Here is a 22,116-nt window from a genome sequence, read left to right as displayed (position 1 = left end):
CAAAAACATGCATTAATTGGAGACTCTAAATTGCCCGTAGGTGTGAATGTGAGTGTGAATAGTTGTTTGTTTGTATGTGCCCTGCGATTGGCTGGCAACCAGTTCAGGGTGTACCCCGCCTCCTGCCCGATGATAGCTGGGATAGGCTGCAGCACGCCCGCGACCCTCGTGAGGAAAGGTGGCTCAGAAAATGGATGGATGGATGGATGATCGCATCTCAATTTACTCACCCAATGTGAAATCTGAGCCCGTGTAATGTAGCACAGCGATTATATGCTTTTGTATGATGTATGTTAACAGGTGGACTGAATACAGGTTTATTGTACATTTTGCCAACTAATGGAAGAGCACATCCTGTAACTGTTCTGCTTCCCAGTACACATCGCTGGCATATACAGTAGAATCCTGCGGCATTCCTGATGACCTCTCACGGAACACTAGTGTGCCACATCGGCGCCTCGGTTGGGAATCACCGGGCCAGGTCACTAGATGAAGGTTATTCTGGCTATAAAGGCTGTGTGTTTATGTTCTCCAGCACAGAACAATTCTTTCCATACTGAGTGTAGACATGCAAGCAGAGACTGTGACAAAGGCCAGATTAACCTGTCAACTAAGTATGAAGGGTAAGTGCACATTAGGTTGTATGAATTGGGCGAACGTGAAGAGACATTTCTATGAGCTACAATCATCCTTCAATTTGTATTATTAGGGTCATCATGGGTGATTCAGGGCGAGAAAACAGGTTAGACCGTGGATTCGTCGCCAGCCAATTGCATTCATACTCACTTCCACACCTATGGACAATTTAATGTCTTCACTCAACCTAATGCACACATTTTAGGAATGTGGAAGGAAGCTGGAGTGAAAGAGGGAAAATATTTTGTGTGCAGAGATTTTTTTTTGTTACAGTTAGTAAAGATTTGCGCCGCAGGGTTTTTATCCATCTGTTACTTAAAGGTTAATTCCACCAAAATATTACCAAATATTTTTTGGTTCAAGGGCTTCCCATTTTTCATACCTTTTCCATTCGAAGATTACTTTGCCTAGTAGCAATTATGATGAAATCCATATTCAGCCAATTTATGTAATTTAACCATAATTGTTAGGCAAATAAATGTTCGGATTGAATAATTATATATAAAGAAAATTGGCAATATTTTGGTGCAATTAACCTCTAAAAAAATCAAAAGTTGGATAAAACCCTGTGGCGCAATTACACTCTCTCACCACTAAGTGACACTGTGGCAAAAAAAAATGACTGCCCTGAAAGTCCAGGTTATTTTACTAAATGTTTTTTTAACTAACTTTGCTCACCCTGTACACCGTTATTGCACATTCCTGTAACTTTGTGTAAATATATATATATATATATATATATATATATAAATATATATATATATATTTATTTTACTTTTTTTTTTATTTTTTTTTTCATGGACTACATCATGTCACTGCTCCAAAGGGAGGCTGGATGCTACAGATGTAACATGTCAATTCTATCTATTTCCTCCACAATTTTGCTCATATAAGTATGCTACGTCAATAACTACAAATAGTTGAATACGATGATTCTTGTGCCTAATAAATTGCTTGACATGACAGGGCGTTAATGACTGCGACTCTGACGTATCAAAGCTGTGGGCGGACACAGCCGCCGCACTGCCTCTATGTCTAATAGTCTCTACTCATGTCAGTCTGCTTTCATCCTATCCATGGAAGAGGTATGTGGAACACGAGTTTGAGAAGTTGATTTTTTTCAGGTTTTGAAATATCCAAATAATGTTAAAGGTGTTGTTGGGATGTCATTTGGTCGTGTATTTTTAAGCAGGCAATGTGCGCAGAGATTTTTGGGGAGCAGGTACTCAACTCCTAAAAAATGAACTGCACCCTTTGCCAAAACTGTTTACGAATTTAAGAAAGAAGAACCCAGTAGGATATATTTAACTTTTCTATATATTTTTTGTAAACACAATCAACTCAATTTAATCAAATAGTGTATCTTGACCTAATTCTTTAGGCTAGGCTGCTGTAATTAAAACATATTTCATGTTTTTGTTTCGATTTCCAACACTTTATTGTGGGATCTTCTTGACATTGACATTGTAACCTACTGCAAAGTGTTTGTGGTCATGCTTTTTATCTTTTCCGTTCAGCTTTCATATCAAAACAATTGATTTTAAATGAAATAAAACTAGTCTTCAAATGGTGTATACCCCTCTTTCTTCATTAAATAATCAGTCAATAGCTGGACAAGGTTTTTAAATCACCGCTTTCATTAGTACGCGTGCAGGCAGGCTGTGCTATGCATGGATGCTCTTTATTACTTTGATCAAAAGGCACGCCTTTTGGGCTTTGTTTTCAGCAGCATAATGAAGTAAATTAGGTCGATGAATGACTCTTTTTAAATTGCCAATTTTCTCGATGTGCCCTGCGATAGTCTGGCGACCAGTCCAAGGGTGTAACTCGCCTCTCGCCTAAGGTCACCTGGGATAGCCGGCCAGTTTATCTGATAAACGGTATAGAAAACAGATGGATATAAAGTATTGAGGTTCATTTTGCACCAAACGATGTCAGGGTTTGTACAAAAGAGCAAACTAGCTAGCCATGGGTTTCTCCGTGTATGCGTGTCTGCCAATCCAATGGTCATCTGAATTTAAAGGGACACTAAGCAGGCCCAAAAAATTGCATGCAAATTGGACATACCGCAGAAGAGTAATGTTAAGAAGCCTGCCAAATTTGAATGAATAAAACAAAGCGCTAAGTCTTTAAAATCAGGCTTCAAAACTTGAATAAGAAGGGCTACCTCTCAGCTCTCAAGACGCTGTGGGCGTGTCGAATGGATCTTGCATCAGGCGTCGAACATACCGAGGGATGATAACTTGTTAGGAGGCTCAACTTCAAAATTAAATGGTTATTGTGGATTATCATAAAAACAAGCACACAAATCAATTTACCCTCGATATTGGTGACATAATGTCACAACCAGACACGACACCTGATGACAGCGGCACGAGAGGAGGAAGCCCAGGTAGTTAGATAGTCTGTACTGCCCAATTCACTAGTATCAAGTTACCCATGTTGTCTCTGGTGCAAATTTACGTAACTATCCGTCGTAAAATGTCCATTGCAGAGTCGGTGGCGGTGGTGGTGATGTTCAGCTCATCTGCGTGTGTCTTTAAAGTCAATCTGTCGCTTTATTTCCTCATTTTTGGGGATCTTAAGAATGTCACCGAGCCGTTCTTTAAATTGAGGCATCCAGGGCAGACGCATTTTCGGGGTGTAGCCATTGTTACTTTAACTGGAAGCTGGAGTGGTAAATGGGACTTGTCATGGACGCGAAGCACAGCTAACTCACAACTGAGCAGCCAAACAAAATGATGTCACTTTGTACCTATATAGTGGGGGAAGGAAGTCACGCTAGAAAGTATACGCCACGGGGCTGTGTTTTAACCCCGCCCACAAAATCAGGAAAATGTGAAGGGTGAAAAAGAAGCTGAAGCTATAGCTCAACAATTCAGCCTATATTGTAATAAGTCTTTGAATATGTTTTCAGCACTTCACACATATTTCATGTATTTAGAAACAAAACATGGATCTGTGCTTACAGCCCCTTTGAAACGTTAATTGTAAATTGTATAATTTCATGCCATGTGATTTGAAGTTCATTCATAATGTGTTTTATTTGTAGAACAATTGAAAGTACATTATTTGAGTCTGTTGTCATCCTGCCAATTAGAGGCATATTACAGGAATCAGTTCTCACAAATCTATTTGCCCCTTTTGTTTCACCACACTGCAGGAGTAAACCTGAGTTCTGAAGCCACTTGAGTCGTCCTGCTTTTATCGTGGACAAGATCACGACTCCCGGCTACACTGAGACACGGTCTTCACCAGGACCATGGCTGAAAGACTTGAGGATGAGCTCTGCTGTCCGACCTGTCTCAACATCTTTAAAGATCCTGTAATGCTGAAGTGTAGTCATAGCTTCTGTCGCGCATGCGTGAAGCAGTGGTGGAAGCATAAACAAGGTCGTTCGTGTCCAGTCTGTAGGAAAAGTTTTCTACCGGTGGATGTATCTTCTAACTTGACACTGAAGAACGTGTGTGAGACCTTTACAAAAACCTCTTTGGAGTCAGAGACCATGTGCAGTTTGCACATGGAGAAAAAAAAACTCTTCTGTTTGGACCACCAGCTGTGCGTGTGCCTCATCTGCAGAGATGCACAAATCCACATTGGCCACAAATTCTGTTCCCTCGATGAGATTGCGCAGGAGCAGAAAGAGAAATTTGAGAACTCCCTGCAAAAAGTGAAGGAAAAACTGGCAGAGTTCACTGAAATCCGAAACAACTGCAGTGAACAAGCAGAGTACATCAAGGTCCAGAGGGACCTGGTTGAAAGGAATATTAAGAAGAACTTTGAGGAGCTTCGGCACTTTCTCCAGATTGAGGAGCAGGGCCAAGTTGTCTGCTCTGAAGGAGGAAGAGCAGAAGAAGAGTCAGATGATGAAGGAGAAGATAGAGACTCTCAGCAGAGACATGGCCACTCTCTCAGACATGATTCGAACCACAGAAAAGTGGGTGACCTCTGACCATGTTTCCTTCATGAACAACTACCAGATTGCAATGACCGCAATCCAAGAGCTGCCCGACAAGCCCGTGCTGCCCCCAGGAGCTCTGCTGGATGAAGTCGAACATCTGGGCAACCTCAAGTTCACCGTGTGGGAACGAATGAAGGAGATGGTGTCCTATAGTCCCGTGCTTTTGGACCCAAACACGGCCTCTGCGCATTTCAACCTGTCTGAAGACTTGACCAGTGTGAGTTTAAATGTCGAAAAGCAGCGTCCAATGAATCCAGAGAGGTATCAGTACTGGAACCGTGTCCTCGGTTCCGCTTTGGACCCGGGAAAACACATCTGGGATGTTGAGGTGGGAGACAACGCAGACTGGCTACTGGGAGTTGTATGGGGGGACTCTTGTTTGCCACATAGCTCCTTTGTATGGGGCATTAGATTTATTAATAACAAATACCAAATTTGGTCACTACCATATCCATCCAAGAATCTGACAGTCAACGCGAAAGTGCAGAGGGTCCGAGTTCATATAGACACGAACACAAGGTCGCTTTCATTCTCTGATTCTCATACAAACACTGAATTATGCACACGCAGCAACATTCCCAATTGGCCAAATTTGTCTGGTAAGAGGACAATGTATCCTTACTTTTACACTAATGATAAAGATCCTCTGAAAATAATACCACTTACACTTTGTGTTATGACCCAAATTCATAAATGAGTTGAAATCATGCATTGAAATCTGATGTCAGAATGTGCGAAATATTTTCTCCCACCATTTGTTTTTTTTACACTGTGAAAAGAAAAATCATATTAAAGGTCCCCTTCCATCCATGTTTTAAATTGTAGTTTTATAATCTTTGATGTGCTTTTATCAGGGTTGCAAAAATTATTTGGGGTGGATATGCCCTAAATGTCTTTCAAGCTATTCCAGATGGTTATTTCCCCCTGGCATTTGAAAGAGACTCCTTATTTTGCGACATGTACATGAGCTTTGCTCTGATTGGATCGCTCATCTAGACACACTCATTTGCTTAAAACCCGGAAATGGGGTGTTGCCGGTCACTTGAGTTGAGTGGGTGGGCACGTACTTGAATGATGAGTTCACTTTATAATTACACAAATACACGCAAATCTAAAGAGGTTGTTTTGCAAGCCTTATGCGTTTATTGTCTTTTGCAGTCAGTCAACAAACCATATAGACAACAATTTAAAACATGGACCTATGTTATGCATAAAACAGTAGAAAAAAATGGATTTTGATGGAAGGGTACCTTTAAGGATTTAGACTACGTAAGAAAAAACTATTTGAGTTAATAATCTCTCTTTGTGTTTTTAATGAGCTGCAGACTTGTATTGTTCACAATGATTACCGGATACACGGTTCTTCAATTACCTTATTAGTAACGTGTTTAACGCCAGGTGTCAACAACTATCCATTTAGTTACTGTACTATACTTTTCGAATGATTTTAACCTGTTCAGCAGAATGGTGGATCTGTATGTCTTGTGCAACAGGAGAATTTTAAATCTTCTCTGCTTATTTTTTTATTTTTGAATTATTCGGATGTTATTGAAAATGCAGCCGGACAGAAGAGAGTTTTGGGGGACAGATGAGGGGAAGAGGGGTGCGGAACCACAGCAGAATAGTTAGCCAGTCTAGCTATAACAAGCACAAGTAATGTTACAACAGCTAAAATCGTGTTCTTATTTGTGGATGGGGGCGACGCCCGGTGAGGACATGAAACAACTAATCCAATAAGAAAAGATGAGAGAAGACAGAAAAAGGCAGGACAGGACAGGATGTGGGAAATGAGCAAGGGAGCGCTACTGATGAGTGGTGCGGTGGGATGCTTTTATTATGTCTAAACACCTGTAAGAACCTGTGACCTGTGTTGTTATTAATGGTCCCAGCACACGCAATTAAAGCCTATAGCGTGTCTATGGAACTTATTAGCAAATGAACACCATATCACAGATGTTAGTCAGACTTGTGGAAGGGTAGGCCTGGCTCCTTCCACCTGCAAGGGGGGGGGCCCGAGCCAGTTGAGCCCATCGCGCGGGGGACGCCACGCACTCTGTAACAAGGCTTAACGTCACTGTTATTGTACTATACCTCTTGATGACATCATCAGTGTAACCAACTACAGAGCGCTGTGTGAAATAAATACATCGAGAGAAAATGTAATTTATTATGACGTTAATTTCAGTGGTCTGTATAATTGATGTGGATGGTGCCCTGCCATAACTTCCTCAGGTCTTTGTCCCAGAAGTGTCATCAATTTTCCTTTTACAGGTACATCCCAAAAAAAAATTATTGTGAAAAAACTCAAAAATATTTTTTTTGTCAGTTGGAAAGTGAAGCTGTTTTTACATAATGTATTATACAGTGAAATATTTCACTATTGTATGCATGTATATACACTGTCTCTATTATGCAACAAACACATTTTTTATTATGTATTTACATTTCATCAGTTTAATATTTGTTTAAAGAGCAAATATGTGGTTAATTCCAAAATAACGATCCAAATAAAAGTAATAAAAATGTAATCAAATTTAATTAGTTATATTCCTTTGTGAAAGCAATTGCAATAGTGTACTATTACATTTGCAACAGGGTAACTTGTAATTGCAACCAAGTACATTTCAAGAGTTATCTTCCCAGCACTGGGAATACCTCTGCAACCTGCAATACCGGCAACGAATGCTTGGATCTTTGCACAATACTGTGTATACACTTTTTCTTTCTTTCATTAATATGTAAAAGTAGAGGTAGGTGCATAGCTTTTTCTTCATCTTTCATTATTTCAAATAGATCTTATATATGTAAAGGTAGAGGTAGGTGCATCATCAAATTGACTCCCTTCACAGTCGATGCAGCACAACAGACCTGCCGCTAGGTGGCAGCATTTGGTCGTATAGTGCCACTCCCAGCATGTTTGTCCCCACCGAATTCCGTAGTGACGTCATTCCTCAGAAGCGAAGATGGCGGCCCTCCTGGCGAGGAAGCTGTCGGGTATGCAATGTGACATTTGGACCTTTAGGGGTTTTCCGCTTCTAATTCTGCAAATATTCCCGGGGTTTACTCCTGACGTCATGCTGTCTTGGAAGTGTTTAGTGTGGAGATACTGGTGTTTTTGAACAGGGAATTGTCGTTCCCGTGCTGACGTGCTTGTCGTTTTTTTTTGTGCTCGAGCAGGGTTGCTGAGGTCGCCGCTAACTGTGTGTCTGTCCGCCCGGACACCAAATGTGGCTCGGTTCTCCGGCTTCAGCCAGGCTGCTCGCCCCCTCTACGTCCGTGCGGCCCCGGCCTTAGGCGCTCCCCTGCCCGCTGCAGTCTGTCAACTCTCCCGATGCGACCTCCTCCAACGGTAAACACTAGCTTAAGCCACGTGTGTTGACGCAGACAGGTAGTTCGGGGCAACATTATTCATTCTAATTTACTGTTAAACAACGTTTTGACAGTCCAGTTAAGGATTACAGTCCTCTATGGGTGTTGAATATTATAATGGTAACTTTGTGAATGGATTAGGACAAATGGCGTCAAGCAGTATTCTTTATGAAAGTATTGACACATTGAATAATTCCAGAAAATAATGTGGCTCTTGGGGATAAGATTAAATTTGCTTAGTGAGCCCTGCACTTATTAGCAGATCATTTTTGGGAACGTATCCTCTGTTGTTCAGGCAAAATCACATCTTAATACAAAACTATTGCTTTGGTGTCGTCTTGTGCCTTAGCCTTGTCTAACGGAAAAACGTGGTATTCTGACATCTTGTGGAATCCCTAAGCAATTACAAACCTTATTTTTTTTTATTTTTGGGGTGCGGGGGTGGTCAGTTACGCATGGATTTTCGATATTCTCCAAAAACCATTACATCGATACATATGCATTTTCATTTTGGCAACACGGTGGAAAAGTGATTAGCACCTCACAGTTCTGAGGTTCAGCATTCAAATCTCAGCTCTTGTGGAGTTCGCAGTTCTCCCGCCCGGTGCTTGAGGGGGTTTTCTCCAGGTACTCCCGACTTCTTCCCACATTCCAAAAACATGCATACCAGTAGTAGTTTTAATCGTGATCACAATTTTGGCTGCCACAATTCAATTAGCCTGCTTGTCAGTGATTTGATTTTGATTTTTTTACATTTAAAGTGCAACCAAACAGGAGAAAAATGAATAAACAAAATGAATGGATGAAAAAAAATCACTTGGTATGTGAAATCAGGCTACAAAATGGTCAAGAATTTAGACATTGAGAGCGCCAACGCGCTACGAGGGCTGGCGGCGTGTTACCGTCATGCATGGTGTGAACAAAGGTTGTGGTGGCTGCCTTGACTTCGACTGGAGGCTGGCCTGATCGCAATGACGCATTTAACAGTGTGCCTGAGTAATGTTGGGGGAAAAAAAAGAAAAATAATATTTAGTGATGAGTGAACAGTATAGTCCATATGATTAGGGAGTTGTGAATGAGTGAATTGATTTTGAATACAAGCTCAATTTTCCATAATGTGCCCTTTTAATGATAGCGGTGCCTTCTGTTTTGCAGGGTGTCTGCTTGTCTCCCCCCTTTGAGTCAGCAGCCCCGCAGAAGTCTGACTTACTACAGTGTAAAGAAGGGGAAGAGGAAGTCTGTCAAATCTGTCACACAACGGTTCATGAGTCTGCATTGCGGTCTTTGGATTCGACGCAAGGTACGATTCTATTCTTGTATTTGCTTTTATTGACCAAAGGTGTTAATCTCGTTTTCGCCCTTTTGTACAGGCTGGATACAAGAAGAAACTGTGGAGGAAGAAACCGGCCAGACGAAAGCGATTGAGGGAGCATGTCTTTTGTAATAAAACACAGAGTAGAATGTTAGATAAAATGACATCGCCATTTTGGAAAAGGAGGAACTGGTTTGTGGACGATCCATACCAGAAGTACCACGACAGGGTCAACCTCAAGGTGTAATTCACAAATTCTTATAATATAATGTTGCAATCAAAACTTGTCATTGCATCCAGTTGTTGTTGTTTTTTTTAACCACAGCACAAGTAAAACAATAATGGAGCCAGTCACAAAAACCATTTGCTTCATGTTTAATGGTTGTAAAGTGATTTTTACCACCAATAAATGTCATCACATCACTGCTGCTACTTTTACATGTAGCGCACATCCATTTGAAGTCACTTGTTTTGTCATTCTGGCCTGCCAGAACCGAAACTTTTAAGATAACCCTGCAAAGTGGAAGCATTTAATAATCTACAGATTAATCCGCATTAATTCACTGAAGAATTTGATCGAAAGCAGGGCCGGGGAACCTTTTTCTTGCCGGTGGTCATTTCAGGTTTTATGAAGTCTTCCTAGAGACGTGCGGCATTTGAACAAATATGATAACACGATCAAAATTTGTGGGTTAAATATGTTGAACTGTTTTTAACAGCTCCTCTGAGGTTTTGTTTTTTCAAATCATGTGGCGGGCTGGATGAAATGCTCTACTAGTTGGCTGTATTCGGTATGTAGGTATACCACCCCCGCTCCAGATTCATAATTATGCAACGGTGACCTTTTTGACCGTGAATGACGAGTGTATTTACAACATCCTAGTGAACGGCGTGTAAACAAGACTATTATTGTACCTGAGAAGCTATTGTTTCAGCATTGAAAATGCAGTGATGACAAGAACATTACTACTGTGCGGGTCCAACCATCAACTGACAGACACTCAAATGTTGCCAAGGCTCAGTAACATCATGTTCAGAAAGTGAAGACAAACACTATGTGTGGCCGTTACGGACATCATTCAAGATTACCTCTTACACGACTGAAATGCTCTCGCACTATACTGAAATGTATATTACAGTATATGAGAGCATGCCAGTATAATGTATAAAAGCGTTTAAATATACCGTCTATTTTCAATATGTGTGGATGTCAGTTGTGTGTGTGTGTGGAGTACTAATGAAGTATGCCGTAAGCGGGCCCTCGAAAAACACAGAAGCACACATACAGTATGCTGAGATTAGGAATCTGCAAAATCTTCCAAGAATTCCACAGTAGAGATGCTCAGAAAATAATAGAACAGTGATTTAAAATAGAAAATACAATGTAATGCTACAACTTCAGTGATATTTTGATTTGCATTATATGGGCAAATAAATGACCCCCCCCCCCCCAAAAAAAAAAAAAGGTTGCAGTAGATTGTCAAAATCATTCGGTCTTCTGTGAAAGTGACCTATTAAAACTGTGATGCTCACCGCACAAGATAATGGTATACTGATAATATACTCGTGCATCTCAAGGAATAACATCATCGATAAGTACATTGAGTTCAGTGGTCATATCGATTTATTTAACACAGGAAAATAGTTTTCAGTATCTAATTTCTGTATCAAAACTATTTTGATTGTTGAGATGGTGAATTTGGGATTTTGTTAAAGGTAATAATCAGTGAAATATTGTGGAATAAATGTGTATAATATAGGGTGTCACAATATGCTTTTTTTTCTATTTAGTTTCAGGTATCATTCGAGCAGACATGATGCATTTGGCATTAGGCTTTGCGGTTCCTTGCCAAAGGTTCGCCAATAACATTGGCACAGCGTTCTTAAAGCAGCAGATTATGCTCAACAACCTGAAGTCGGTACAGGTAGAGCTTTATCGGTCTCTGATGCATCCGCTGAATCGAGCTTTTGTTGATGCTGAGTACCGGTTGCAGCCCTCCAGATCGACTTTCTCTGGCTTTGCATGAATGCCTGCTCTAAGAGTTCGTTGTATTCATCAGTGGTGGGTCGTAGCGGGTCTTCCGCAGCTCGCTTCGTCAAGAACAGATCTTGTTTTGAGAAACTTGCCATGGATAGTGTCAATTGTTGGAGCAGTGTGACAAACATAAAGCTTCTCAAAATTGCAGTCGGAGACAAAAAGAACCTCTTGCCGTTCGGCAATTTTGCAACACTACTACAATGTCGATTGGCAAGCCATGAACAAGGGAAAGACGCTTAAAAAATTGCAGACCCTGTCAATGCTAATGGCCTGATGTCTGCCAATTGATAACTGAAACAAAAGCGAAAGAAAATAAGTGTATGGTGACTACCGTGGCAGCTTGACAACCCACTTTTTGGGTCAGAACTACTGACATGTTTCCAGAACTGAAACCATTTTTTTGCCACTAACTTATTGAGATGCACCTGCTTCATTGGGTCAATTTCTAGAATTGAGGGCAGTGATTGATATTCATTACATAGTGCAAAATGAATGAATGTGAACACAACAGTTAGAAATAGTTTGGTTCAGAGGTATTAGGACAGTCGCCGTCTTTTTTTCTCCCAAAGATCCTGGAGTACCCCATAGAATGGCTGTAATACCTAAATGGTAAATTCCAAAAACAGTATTTGGGAATGTCTTACTGACGCCCGTAAGTGCGAATGGTTGTCTGTTGGTATGTGCCCTGCGATTGGCTGGCAAGCGGTTCAGGGTGTACCCCGCCTCCTGCCCGTTGATAGCTGCGATAGGCTGCAGCACGCCCGCGACCCTCGTGAGGAGAAGCGGCTCAGAAAATGGATGGATGTCCAAATACTTGTGGCCCTCTGACTACTCTATCGCATACTTGTATACTTGTCTCATGTCTCTTTCGTTAAGGCTTTAATAGAGGTAAATAATTCAGCCACTGCTGCTTGACTTTTTCATGACAAGATGTTGTTTTTAGGATTCTTATCACATTTTTCCACATAACGTACACCACAGCAGCCATGCATTTGACCCGTGGCCACTTCCACTTATTGATGACAAGCGAGGAGCTGCAGTATATCCTGTAGCACAATTAATAATGCATGGCCAGACACACATGCAAGTGCCCCACCAAACGTGACAGAAACAAAAAAAAATACACACTCTGTACATATAATTAATCCCTAGTATCTGATCAGCATGGAGCTCACTTGTTGTCCTTGCTGTATCATACCGTATATCATCATATAGACAGGTCATCACAGGTCACTTTGGTAATACCGAATTCCAAAGCAGTGCCGCTTCAGTCACGTAAGGTTCCTTTTATTAAAATTACGTGTTGCAGCAGGCTGGAGGCGGCTGGAGGCGTCAATGTGCACTGCCCACGCGCTCACATGGCTTCAGTGTTTGAACACAGCGCTCCTGGATCTCGTGAGAGGCCTTAAGACTCTAAGAGGAGGCTGCGGGGAAGAAAGGCAAACAAGAGCCACATGATCACTGTGTTCCGAAAAGAACAAAGAGAAAGATACAAATTATACAGTAATACTTGTAGAACTTATTGGAAATAATGAACACGTAATTAAAATAAATCTTGCAGTCCAGCTTTCTCCCAAAGCGTCCCAAAACATGCATGTTATATTCATTGAAGACTAAATTGTCAATAGGTATGAATGTGAGTGCGAGGGGGTGTTTTTCTGTTAGTGCACTGTGACTGAGTGGCGACCAGTCCAGGGTGTACAGCACCTCTCGCTCTTTCATGACTATGGACAATTTAAAGTCCTCAATTAAACAACATGCAAACCGGAATACCAAATATAAAATATGTTAATGTTATAAGGAATTACACTTTCCTTTTCTCAAGTTCAAATGCTGAATTTCCAAATATTTCAATAAGTGCCGTATGACGACTGAAGCACTTTTGAGTGCAACATTAATGAGCAAAATTGTGCACTTTCTACAATGCTCCATTTGTATTATATTGTATTTCTATTTGTACTTTATATATTCATACAATATAAGTCATGTTTTAAAGTAAACAATGAACAAAAACAAACATTTTCTTGTAAATTGCCAGCTGTATCTTCACCCTTTAAGAAGCAAAGATTTTTTTCATGACTTTAGGTCACAGGGGTGTCAAACTCATTTTTGTCACAGCGACATTGTAGTTACGGTTTCCCTCAGAGGGTCGTTATTACTGTGAAACCATGTCAATGTTGAATTGGCTCATCATATTATTACATACAACAAATTGACGGATAACTCATTTTGACATCAGACGTCAAGGATAATAGTTTGCTCAGCTATTGTTCAAGTAATTGTAAAAAGGGGTTTGGTAACAAAAAAGGATTTTTTTGCAATAGCTCAACACTGGGACAGATTTGAGCAAGAATCATGAAAATTGACACACATGATTTTTGTTTTCGCGGGCCACATAAAATGATGCGGCCGATTGATCTGGCCCTCGGGCCTTCAATTTGACACCTGTGCTTTAGGACAATGTCAACTTCTTAAAGGGGATTCGTTCTGTCGACTCATTAAGACAAACATAATACTTAAAGCCATTATGTGGTGAAATGTACTTAGTCAACCCATATCAATACATTCTTTCGAGTTGGCCTTTACGTGCCGCTGTTCCAGATACGGTCACACATTGCACAACAAGTCCAAGTCGACCTAATTCTCCTTGGGTTAAAACAAAAAAAGGTGTTAACGGCTGCAGGTGCACTAAAGCATGAGGATCATTTACTGTAGTGACACAGCAGTTTCAAACAATAAAAACAGAGCTGCCGGGTGAGTGAATGAACACTCTCGGGGGCACAGGGGAGCGTGTTAGAGGCAGGCAGCACTCGTGGGGGCCAGGCAGAGCGGGTACCTCGGGAGCTTTTCTTTTCACGAGCCCGAGCTGAGGCACGATTGGAGCCCCCCGCGCACCCTTCGCTCCCTCATCTAGCTCCTCCAGAGCTGGAGGAATGGGAGAAGGCGTTGAGGGTGGTGAGGGATCAGGTGTCAGCGACTCCTCTGGCTCCTTTCGGTCTAATGCCAACACCTCATAATCAGTCATGTCAAAATCTATAAAGGGGGGTGGAGGTGAATCCAGAATTCGGTCATCAACTCTCAAGTGACTGACTGACAAAGGATAACGATGGTGTGCAATTCATTGCTCAAAGAGGTGGAACTGATTTTGGCCATTAGGAACAAAAGTTGCTATTGTATTCCCTCTAAACCACAGCACGGAAACCGTATAGAAAGCTATGACAAGTGAATATCAATTTGCAGCAGTGCAAATGTCTTTAATCGTGCATGACATTGAGCTTAAGCAGTGAACCCACTGCTGACATTTACTGGTGAACTAAAAATAGTCTAACAAGACATCTGAAAGTAACTTTCTTATTGGAGGCTAATACCATGAAAATGATCTGTCAGCATAAATACTAAGCATTTACGAATGCAAACAGTCCCCCAAGATGTACACTTACTGTGTATGTACTAGAGGTGGAACCGATTAGTCGACTAGCAATGACAATTGCATCTTCAAAGGGTCAGCGCAGCAAACTGGCGGCGGTGTCTCATGCGTGTAGAAATATTTGACTAAAAAATGAGACCGGCAGCACGGTCACTTACAAAATCTGCAAGTCTATCCTCAAATATGACAAAAGCACAAGTGCTATGCCCGGCCATCTCAAAAGGCAGCTGCTAACGCTAGCTGACGAACAGCCTAAATCCTCACGTCAGCCGTCAGCGAATACACCCAACGTGTGTTCAGTAAGAGTGAAAAGACAGACAATATATTTTAGCGTCTGCTGAGATGACCAAACGAAGGCAAGCGACAACTACGTTTGCCGCAAACACACGGCAAGCTGTGCTCCCTCCTTTTGGTCACCCCACCCACCGACTAACTCATCTAATGACAAATCATCACACTCCGGCACCTTCATGGTCTCACAGTCACATCTTATAAAAGTCTTCCTACCAACAAGCCACGTAAAACAACCGCAGAGTTGCTACATTATTGCAAAGCAGATCACCCTCAAAGTTTGGACTGTCTGCGAGGCCATGAAGGCATCTGAATGTGATTGGATGAGTGAGTGTCTGAATGTGATTTGATGAAACGGTCAGGGGGGGTGGAGCCAGTGCAATCAAGGACAGTGGGAAAAGTGGATGTGCGAGCTCGTGTTTGGAGGCAAACGCGCACACAGCGAGTTGACGACTGAAAAAAAAAAAAAAGTTGTACTGTAAAAAATACTGTATGCACAGTGAACCCCCGCCTATTCGGTGTTTGCGAATTCACCTTTGCGTGACGCCACAAGATGGTGCCAAAGCTCTGAAAGTAGCAATTGGTGTCAAGTAATTATGTTGAAGCGACACATCTCGACTGAGAGACAAGCTTTGTATATCGGGGAGGAGCTAAGTTTAGCATGGATCGTTAGTGGAAGTTCCGGAGAGTCTTTGCATCATGCGCCTGTCCTCATTTGGGCTGTAGGCTATCCCAGATAACTTTGGGTGGGAGGTGGGGCACACCCTGGACTGGTTGCCAGACAATCACAGGGCATATTCAGACAAACAATCATTCAGTCACATTCATACCTATGGACAATTAGAGACTTCAACATGTTTTTGGAATGTGGGAGGAAGCCGGAGTACCCGGAAAAAAAAAAACAACAAAAACACAAAAGCACGGGGAGAACATACAAGCTCCACACAGGAAGGTCAGAGGTGAGAGTTGAACCTTGAACTGTATAAGGCACACTCAAAACGAGGCCAATATTCTGCCGAGGTGTTTAGCGTCTTGGGTAAAAATAGACAGAAAAATGCCCCATGATGACTTCTCTAAGATACACAGAAACATTTTGTACATCATTTGAAATGTTAAGTGTACTTAGAGTACATTTAAGGATACTGTATCACTATTGGGTCTTCTTTTAGCAACACATGATAACAACACAACAAATTGCGAGTATAAAAATAGAACAGTTGTATCAAAGAAACAAACTTGTTCATATGATATTGCATAAGGAATAAATCCCCCCAGTTACTGTACATGTGAGCGTTATCACAGGACACATTGGCCCGGACCAAACAGGAAGGTCGGCAGGGGGGGGGAGGTTTTGGACGAGGGGGATGGGGGTGGGTGGGGCGGGGGGACGTAAAGGGAGCACTCGGGAAAGAGGAGTTAACTGAACAATATCCGTGGCCTTAAGATACTTTGAGCAGGAAATCCCACAGTGTACTGGTACTGCACTTGTATTAACACGGTGAACCCTCGCGACATTGTGGTTCACCTTTTGCGTGACTGCTATATCGAAAATTTTTATGGCATTGTTTTTTTTTATGGATTTTTATAGTAGACAGGCATGTCTGAATTTAAAGTTGCGTGCCTTCAGTATAGTAGCACATTGTACCACAACATGCCGGGCAGCACTCAGGTCTGCTGGAAGAAAGTACAGGCAGAGAAGGTCCCAAATTAATTGTCGCCCCCTGTTTTGCAACTGGGAGTGAGAAATATGATAAATAGAAAATGGTAAAATTGGGAGAACTTCACACTGGACACACACACACAAGCACACACACGCAGGCTCGCTGATGTCATGGATTATTTTTTGTGTGTGTTAAAATACATTTACAATGTTTTTATAACTTGTATTATTTTTTGATAGCATTAAATGTGTTTAAAGCATGTGGGAGGGGTAAAACTATCACGATAAAATGTTCTCTCTCGATATCGCAGATTTTCATTGCCGATTGCCGCGGGGTGAGCCTCGATAAACGGGGGTTCGCTGTATTATATTCTGTGCTATTTGAAACTATCAGTTGTCATTTTAGTTTTTATAAAGTCATCCAAGGACCATACTAAATTTATGAAAAAGAAAATGATGTAACAATTGAACACATGTTTATTATTATGAGCATTTGTGGGTTGAATGTTTTCCTGGCTTTTTATTCGATTTTAGAATGAGTTGAAATGCTCTCGTGGGCCATACATGGCGAGCCGCAGGTTCCCCACCCTTGCAATAAGTGAGGCAGTTAATCAAGGTTGTGTCTGCTCACCTTTGTTGTAGCTCTCAGACTTGCTCCGCATCATGGTGCGGGCCCGGTGCTGAGCTGCGGCTTCCGCGCTCGTTGGCTGCGTGGAGCTGGCCGTGTCCGACTCGTACGCCGCCAGATCTTGCATGCTGAAACTCCTCAACCTGTCTGTCAGAACTCCTTGGCCCTGGGACAGGATATAGCAGGTATTCAATAACAAGTAGTCGGACACAATAAAAGTGTTTCTATGCTAAATTATTATGTTATTTTTTTCCATTACTTTATTTTTTTTGGGGGGGGTGGGGGGGGGGGGGGGGAGACAAACCCAGAAGAAGCTTACTGACATTTTATCCCAACTTACTCAATAATTTGGGGGTTTCAAATGTTGTTGTGTTTTTTAAATCTCAATGCAATTATAAAGAGCGTCAATTAGCCGTGGATTTCCATATCCCCCGCAAATAGCGGGGGTCCCCTGTTTGTGTCAAACAGAACATGGATGCGCACAATGTTGCGGATGGATCACATTTGTCACCTGGAATGCATGCCGGATTTGAGTCTTATACCGCACCTTCCGATCAACGTCAGTAAAGGCCCAATTATGGGATGTCTCTCAAAGAAGGAGTGATTTTCCTCCCTGATCTGCTTGGAAAATGGCCTGGTCGACAATCATAAATGTTGGTTTGATTGATTACAATTTTTTTTTTTTTTTTTTCTTCATTAAAGGACCTCATGAAATAATTATTTAATTGGTTTATTGTTAATGATGACAAAATAAATTTTACACACACATTTATAATTGATTGTATTAAATAAATAAATTCTCAGTTTATTCAAATCAACTGCACATATACTGGTGCCTTCAGACAAGAATTTAACCGGCTCAAAACATTTGTATCTCAATTCATCTTTCCCCACTGAAATGAATGCAAATGCCAATAATCCCTTTGCGCATCCCCAAACAATCATTCCTTATTTAAATAAGGAAAATAGCACTCTATAATATTATACTTTATCAAATGTATAGTAATAACATTATGAAATAGAATGTTAAGAATGAAACAGTTTGTGCTTCATGATAATTCATTGTAATTGTGCAGCTCCATCTAGTGTGCATTTTGGCCACCTGTGGGCAGGCAATATATTACAGGCATGTGGCTATACATTGCGAGATGAAGACGGTCCCCACTCCTCATTCTGCAGGAATATTGGCCATTTATCACAGAGGATAAAGAAAATATGCCTGTGAGAATTGTTATATTGGCTGTCTACATGTGTTTCCCCACTGTTTGTGTTCAAATACCGTTGCTAAAAGGGTTATAACACCATAAAACTGATGCTATTTGTTAGCATTGTTTGCGACCATTAAGCTAAGCAGACTTTCCTAGGGCAAGGCCATGTGGTTGATTTAAATACACAACATGTTAATCTCTTGTTTTATGTTATAACACATTTGCACATTTAAAAAAAAAAATATTTTCTCCATATAACCTGGCCCATCTGTTTTAAAAATCAAATGTTTGCCCTCCCTTGACATGCAGTGTGCAACATGCAGTGTGCAACAGTACAGAAAGCAACAATATTGGATTCGGGTGTATTAGTGCAGCATTGTAAGCAATAGCTATAGGATACGCGACGATATCAATATTTTGTCCCCCCTCAAATGGTTGATAATGTGACATAAAGTCTTTGAGGTTCAGAAGAAAAAAAAATAACAAAAAAAAACATCCAGAGTCGGCAGTACCTTTGTTGCAGCCATGACTGCAGCGGTGGCGGCCACATTCAGCCCTTTTCTCCCATAATGCACCAGCGTGTCGTAGCTTTTGTCCTTGGCTTGGCAGATGTAGTCATCAATATCCTGGGACAAACCACAAAACAAAAACACGTTGTGTCTCTTTGTGTGACAACTGTAGCTGCTTGATTGAGTTATGTCTGATCACAAACAACACATTGCATCACAGATGGGGCAGGGGAAAGGACACATAGCAACACAGCAAACGTGAATTAGCACAAAGCCACGTTTGTTCCCTGGATAGCCGAGAAGGTCAAATGTTATTCATGAGGGGACTCAACAGCACAATTGAAGTCACTTTTCCTTGGACGACACAACAGGATGTGGCAAAGGTAGTGGGCAATGTTCACCTTTTCTTTCGAAGAAAGAGTGGGATGGACAAACTTCCTGTAGAGCACACTGGAGCCTTTAGTGTAAGGCGACAATAACCACACCACAAAGGCTATCTTCAGTTCATAGTAGAAAGGAAGCCTGGAATGAATGTGATGACATACAAACACACACTCAAGAGGCTTCCTGGTCACAATCACTTTTCAATTGTATTCATTTAACAATAGGTTTATTATGGTTGTTGGATGAGCATTAGGCCAATCTATTACCATTTGACTGTGCAGGTGTACCCAATGAACGTGTTTTATTTAAATGAAAGCACAAGACTACTTACCAGCAAAGAAACATATCTGTGAATACTTCCACAGATGTAAATAGGGCAAATATTATCCAGTACATCATCCATTTCACCTAAAACACAGGAAAAACAATGGATGGTCAAAAGACCCCAAGGATGAACAAAAATGTGACACTCTACACAAGTTTTACCCCAAAGAGCAACAAAAACTTGAATTTGAGAATAGTCAACAGTGAATATGAGCGGTCTTGTTGTAATAAAACTAAAAAAAACAAAAACACACATGTACTCACATATTCTTTTACATCTTTGGACTTGACGGCTTTATATGAGGAGTAGGCAGGATATAGCGTACCGAACACCAGTCTGCAAGAACATTTGATCAATATCAACATGGGAACTTGACATCAGGACATTATTAGGGGATGCATCTACATACGTGAACAAGGCATGTATTAATTGCGCAAAGGTAAACATTGTGGTCAGTGTTAATCCCACCGCAGTGTTAACTCATAAGGAAGCTACAGTAGAACTATTTGCGTTGCCATCTTCATGACACATGAGCTATGACAGTCCCCCCCCCCCCTATGTCATCATGATGTCATCTTATATTATAGAGCTTAGGATAAAGGTCCCAAGGAAGAAGTCAGACTTGAGTACGCCATGTTTGCTGCTTTTCTTCACCCCGCACTCCCACCCAAGGAGTGAGAGAAAGTTAGCCTGCGCGGAGACACCTGCGGCCCGGCTAAAGGAGCACCGTGGCCCGGCCAACAGCTGTGGGCGAGCCGATCAAGTTACTGACCCACTTGCACTCAAGCACAAATAGAATGCATTTGTCGGGGATCGCCGTTTTGTGCGCTGACTGCGCTGCTCGTTGAGGCCTCCATCGTGAACGAAGACTCGTGGAAATTGAATTGGCTTCTTTTGGGGAGGCTTGGACCGGCCTGTGCTGTGTAATGGCGCGTCATCATACTCCATCTAATAAGTCATAATAGAGAGCTTTACAAATAAAAGCTGTGTGGGAGGGGTGTATACTTCTGTGCACATGTCTGGATTGATCCTTTTTGCGCTTTTCAATAACATGACTGGTTGTAACCTGAGAAGGATCACCCATCCCTTTTTTTGTGTGTGTGTGTGTTTCGTCCCCCTCCAATGTGGGACATCAACACATTATTATGGAGTCACCACCGCCCAGTCACATCGGTGCTTCGCTTATTTGGCGAATGATAACAATAACAAAACATGAGAGAACGACGTCAGGAAGCTACCAAAAGGCATGTTAAAAATAAACAGGCCCGAGCTGGTTCAGAACATCTAGTTGCACATTTTGACACCCCCCCCAAAAAAAAAAAAAAAAAACACACAAATCATATCCTCCTGTGCTTTATGATTCGATGGGGGGAAAAAGCCGATCGAACGTCGGCTTTCCAAAAGCAACAAAAGAACAAAGCCATTTCGCAATTACCGTCACGTTCACGTGTGAAATAATAATAATAATAATAATAATAATAATAAGACTTACACCACAAGTCTGGAGACGATCCAGGACACCATATTGCGCCGAGACGCGACAGAGCGCGCTGTCTGCTGCTGGGGAGGAGTTCCCTCCTCCTGATGATGATGATGATGATGATGAGGAGGAGGAGGGTGACGATAAGCCGAGCACGCGCGCTGCACGCGCACACAGGGACGCCGACCTCTTGCAGTGCTCCATGTGGCCAAGGGGGGGCACTGTTGCGACGCAAGACAACGTGTGGCACGCCTCCAAGCGGGAAATACGTAGAATGCACTTTTCATTGCGCGTCCTACGCAGCTAAATAAGGCAACCGAGATAGAAACACAGCTTACATGTCATTCGAAATCATCGAAAAACTACCTTCATGGTTGTTTTAACACATCTGCAAACTACAAAACTATATTGTAGTGGTTTTTATTTTCGTTTTGACACCACTACTACAGGAAGGTAGTTCACATTTTGGAGCAATTATATGAAGAGTTCAGGAAATTGCGCCCTCCTACAAACAAGCAGATGCAATGTGAACATAACAGTTTTGGTGATATAGCATGTCCCCAAAATGTTACCCCAATGCGTGGGGTCGATTGCTCATAGTGCCGGGGTAGGTTGAACCATCTCCCTGAGAAGACACCCCCACCCAAGCTCACCTTTAGCCTCCCTCCATTAAGCTATTCCATAGTAATACTGTACGGCCCCACTGAATAAAATCAGGCATTTCCTCATATACATATACTGCTGCTGGCCAAAGTCATAAACTTCTACCACCGGCTCAGCTTACCCCATTTTGAATTTATTAACCCCTCCAGCTAATATGGTGCACTTTCATGGCAGCTTTAGCATCCAATTTTAGAGCCCATCGATATCCTGATGTAGAAAACACAT

General features: G+C 41.7%; 2 protein-coding genes and 1 pseudogene across 4 annotated transcripts; 2 read left to right on the top strand and 1 right to left on the bottom strand.

The window, feature by feature from the left end:
* The first annotated feature begins 3,698 nt into the window (after positions 1-3,698).
* LOC133487884 (E3 ubiquitin-protein ligase TRIM35-like) lies at positions 3,699-6,748 on the top strand (annotated as a pseudogene).
* Positions 6,749-7,455: 707 nt separating this feature from the next.
* mrpl35 (mitochondrial ribosomal protein L35) lies at positions 7,456-9,733 on the top strand. Its single transcript, XM_061794244.1, has 4 exons — positions 7,456-7,591; positions 7,775-7,946; positions 9,122-9,266; positions 9,337-9,733. The coding sequence occupies exons 1-4, from the start codon at positions 7,561-7,563 to the stop codon at positions 9,523-9,525; spliced, it is 537 nt and encodes a 178-aa protein (XP_061650228.1). The 5' UTR covers positions 7,456-7,560; the 3' UTR covers positions 9,526-9,733.
* On the bottom strand, positions 9,639-21,531 carry reep1 (receptor accessory protein 1). Of its 3 annotated transcripts, XM_061794237.1 has the most exons (9): positions 21,241-21,531; positions 20,521-20,696; positions 20,012-20,084; positions 19,755-19,831; positions 19,441-19,561; positions 19,043-19,156; positions 17,326-17,488; positions 14,153-14,349; positions 9,639-12,740 (listed from the first exon to the last, which is right to left on the bottom strand). In XM_061794237.1, the coding sequence occupies exons 1-9, from the start codon at positions 21,430-21,432 to the stop codon at positions 12,681-12,683; spliced, it is 1,173 nt and encodes a 390-aa protein (XP_061650221.1). In that variant the 5' UTR covers positions 21,433-21,531; the 3' UTR covers positions 9,639-12,680. The 3 variants fall into 3 exon arrangements, with proteins under 3 accessions (XP_061650221.1, XP_061650222.1, XP_061650223.1); XM_061794238.1 differs by lacking the exon at positions 14,153-14,349; XM_061794239.1 differs by lacking the exon at positions 20,521-20,696 and having other exon boundaries at positions 21,241-21,369.
* Between the last annotated feature and the right edge of the window lie 585 nt (positions 21,532-22,116).

This window comes from Phyllopteryx taeniolatus, chromosome 13 (assembly GCF_024500385.1).
Source record: "Phyllopteryx taeniolatus isolate TA_2022b chromosome 13, UOR_Ptae_1.2, whole genome shotgun sequence".
NCBI lineage: Eukaryota > Metazoa > Chordata > Actinopteri > Syngnathiformes > Syngnathidae > Phyllopteryx > Phyllopteryx taeniolatus.
The sequence above is the reverse complement of the archived record's forward strand: the minus strand, read 5'-3'. Positions and strand labels throughout refer to the sequence as shown.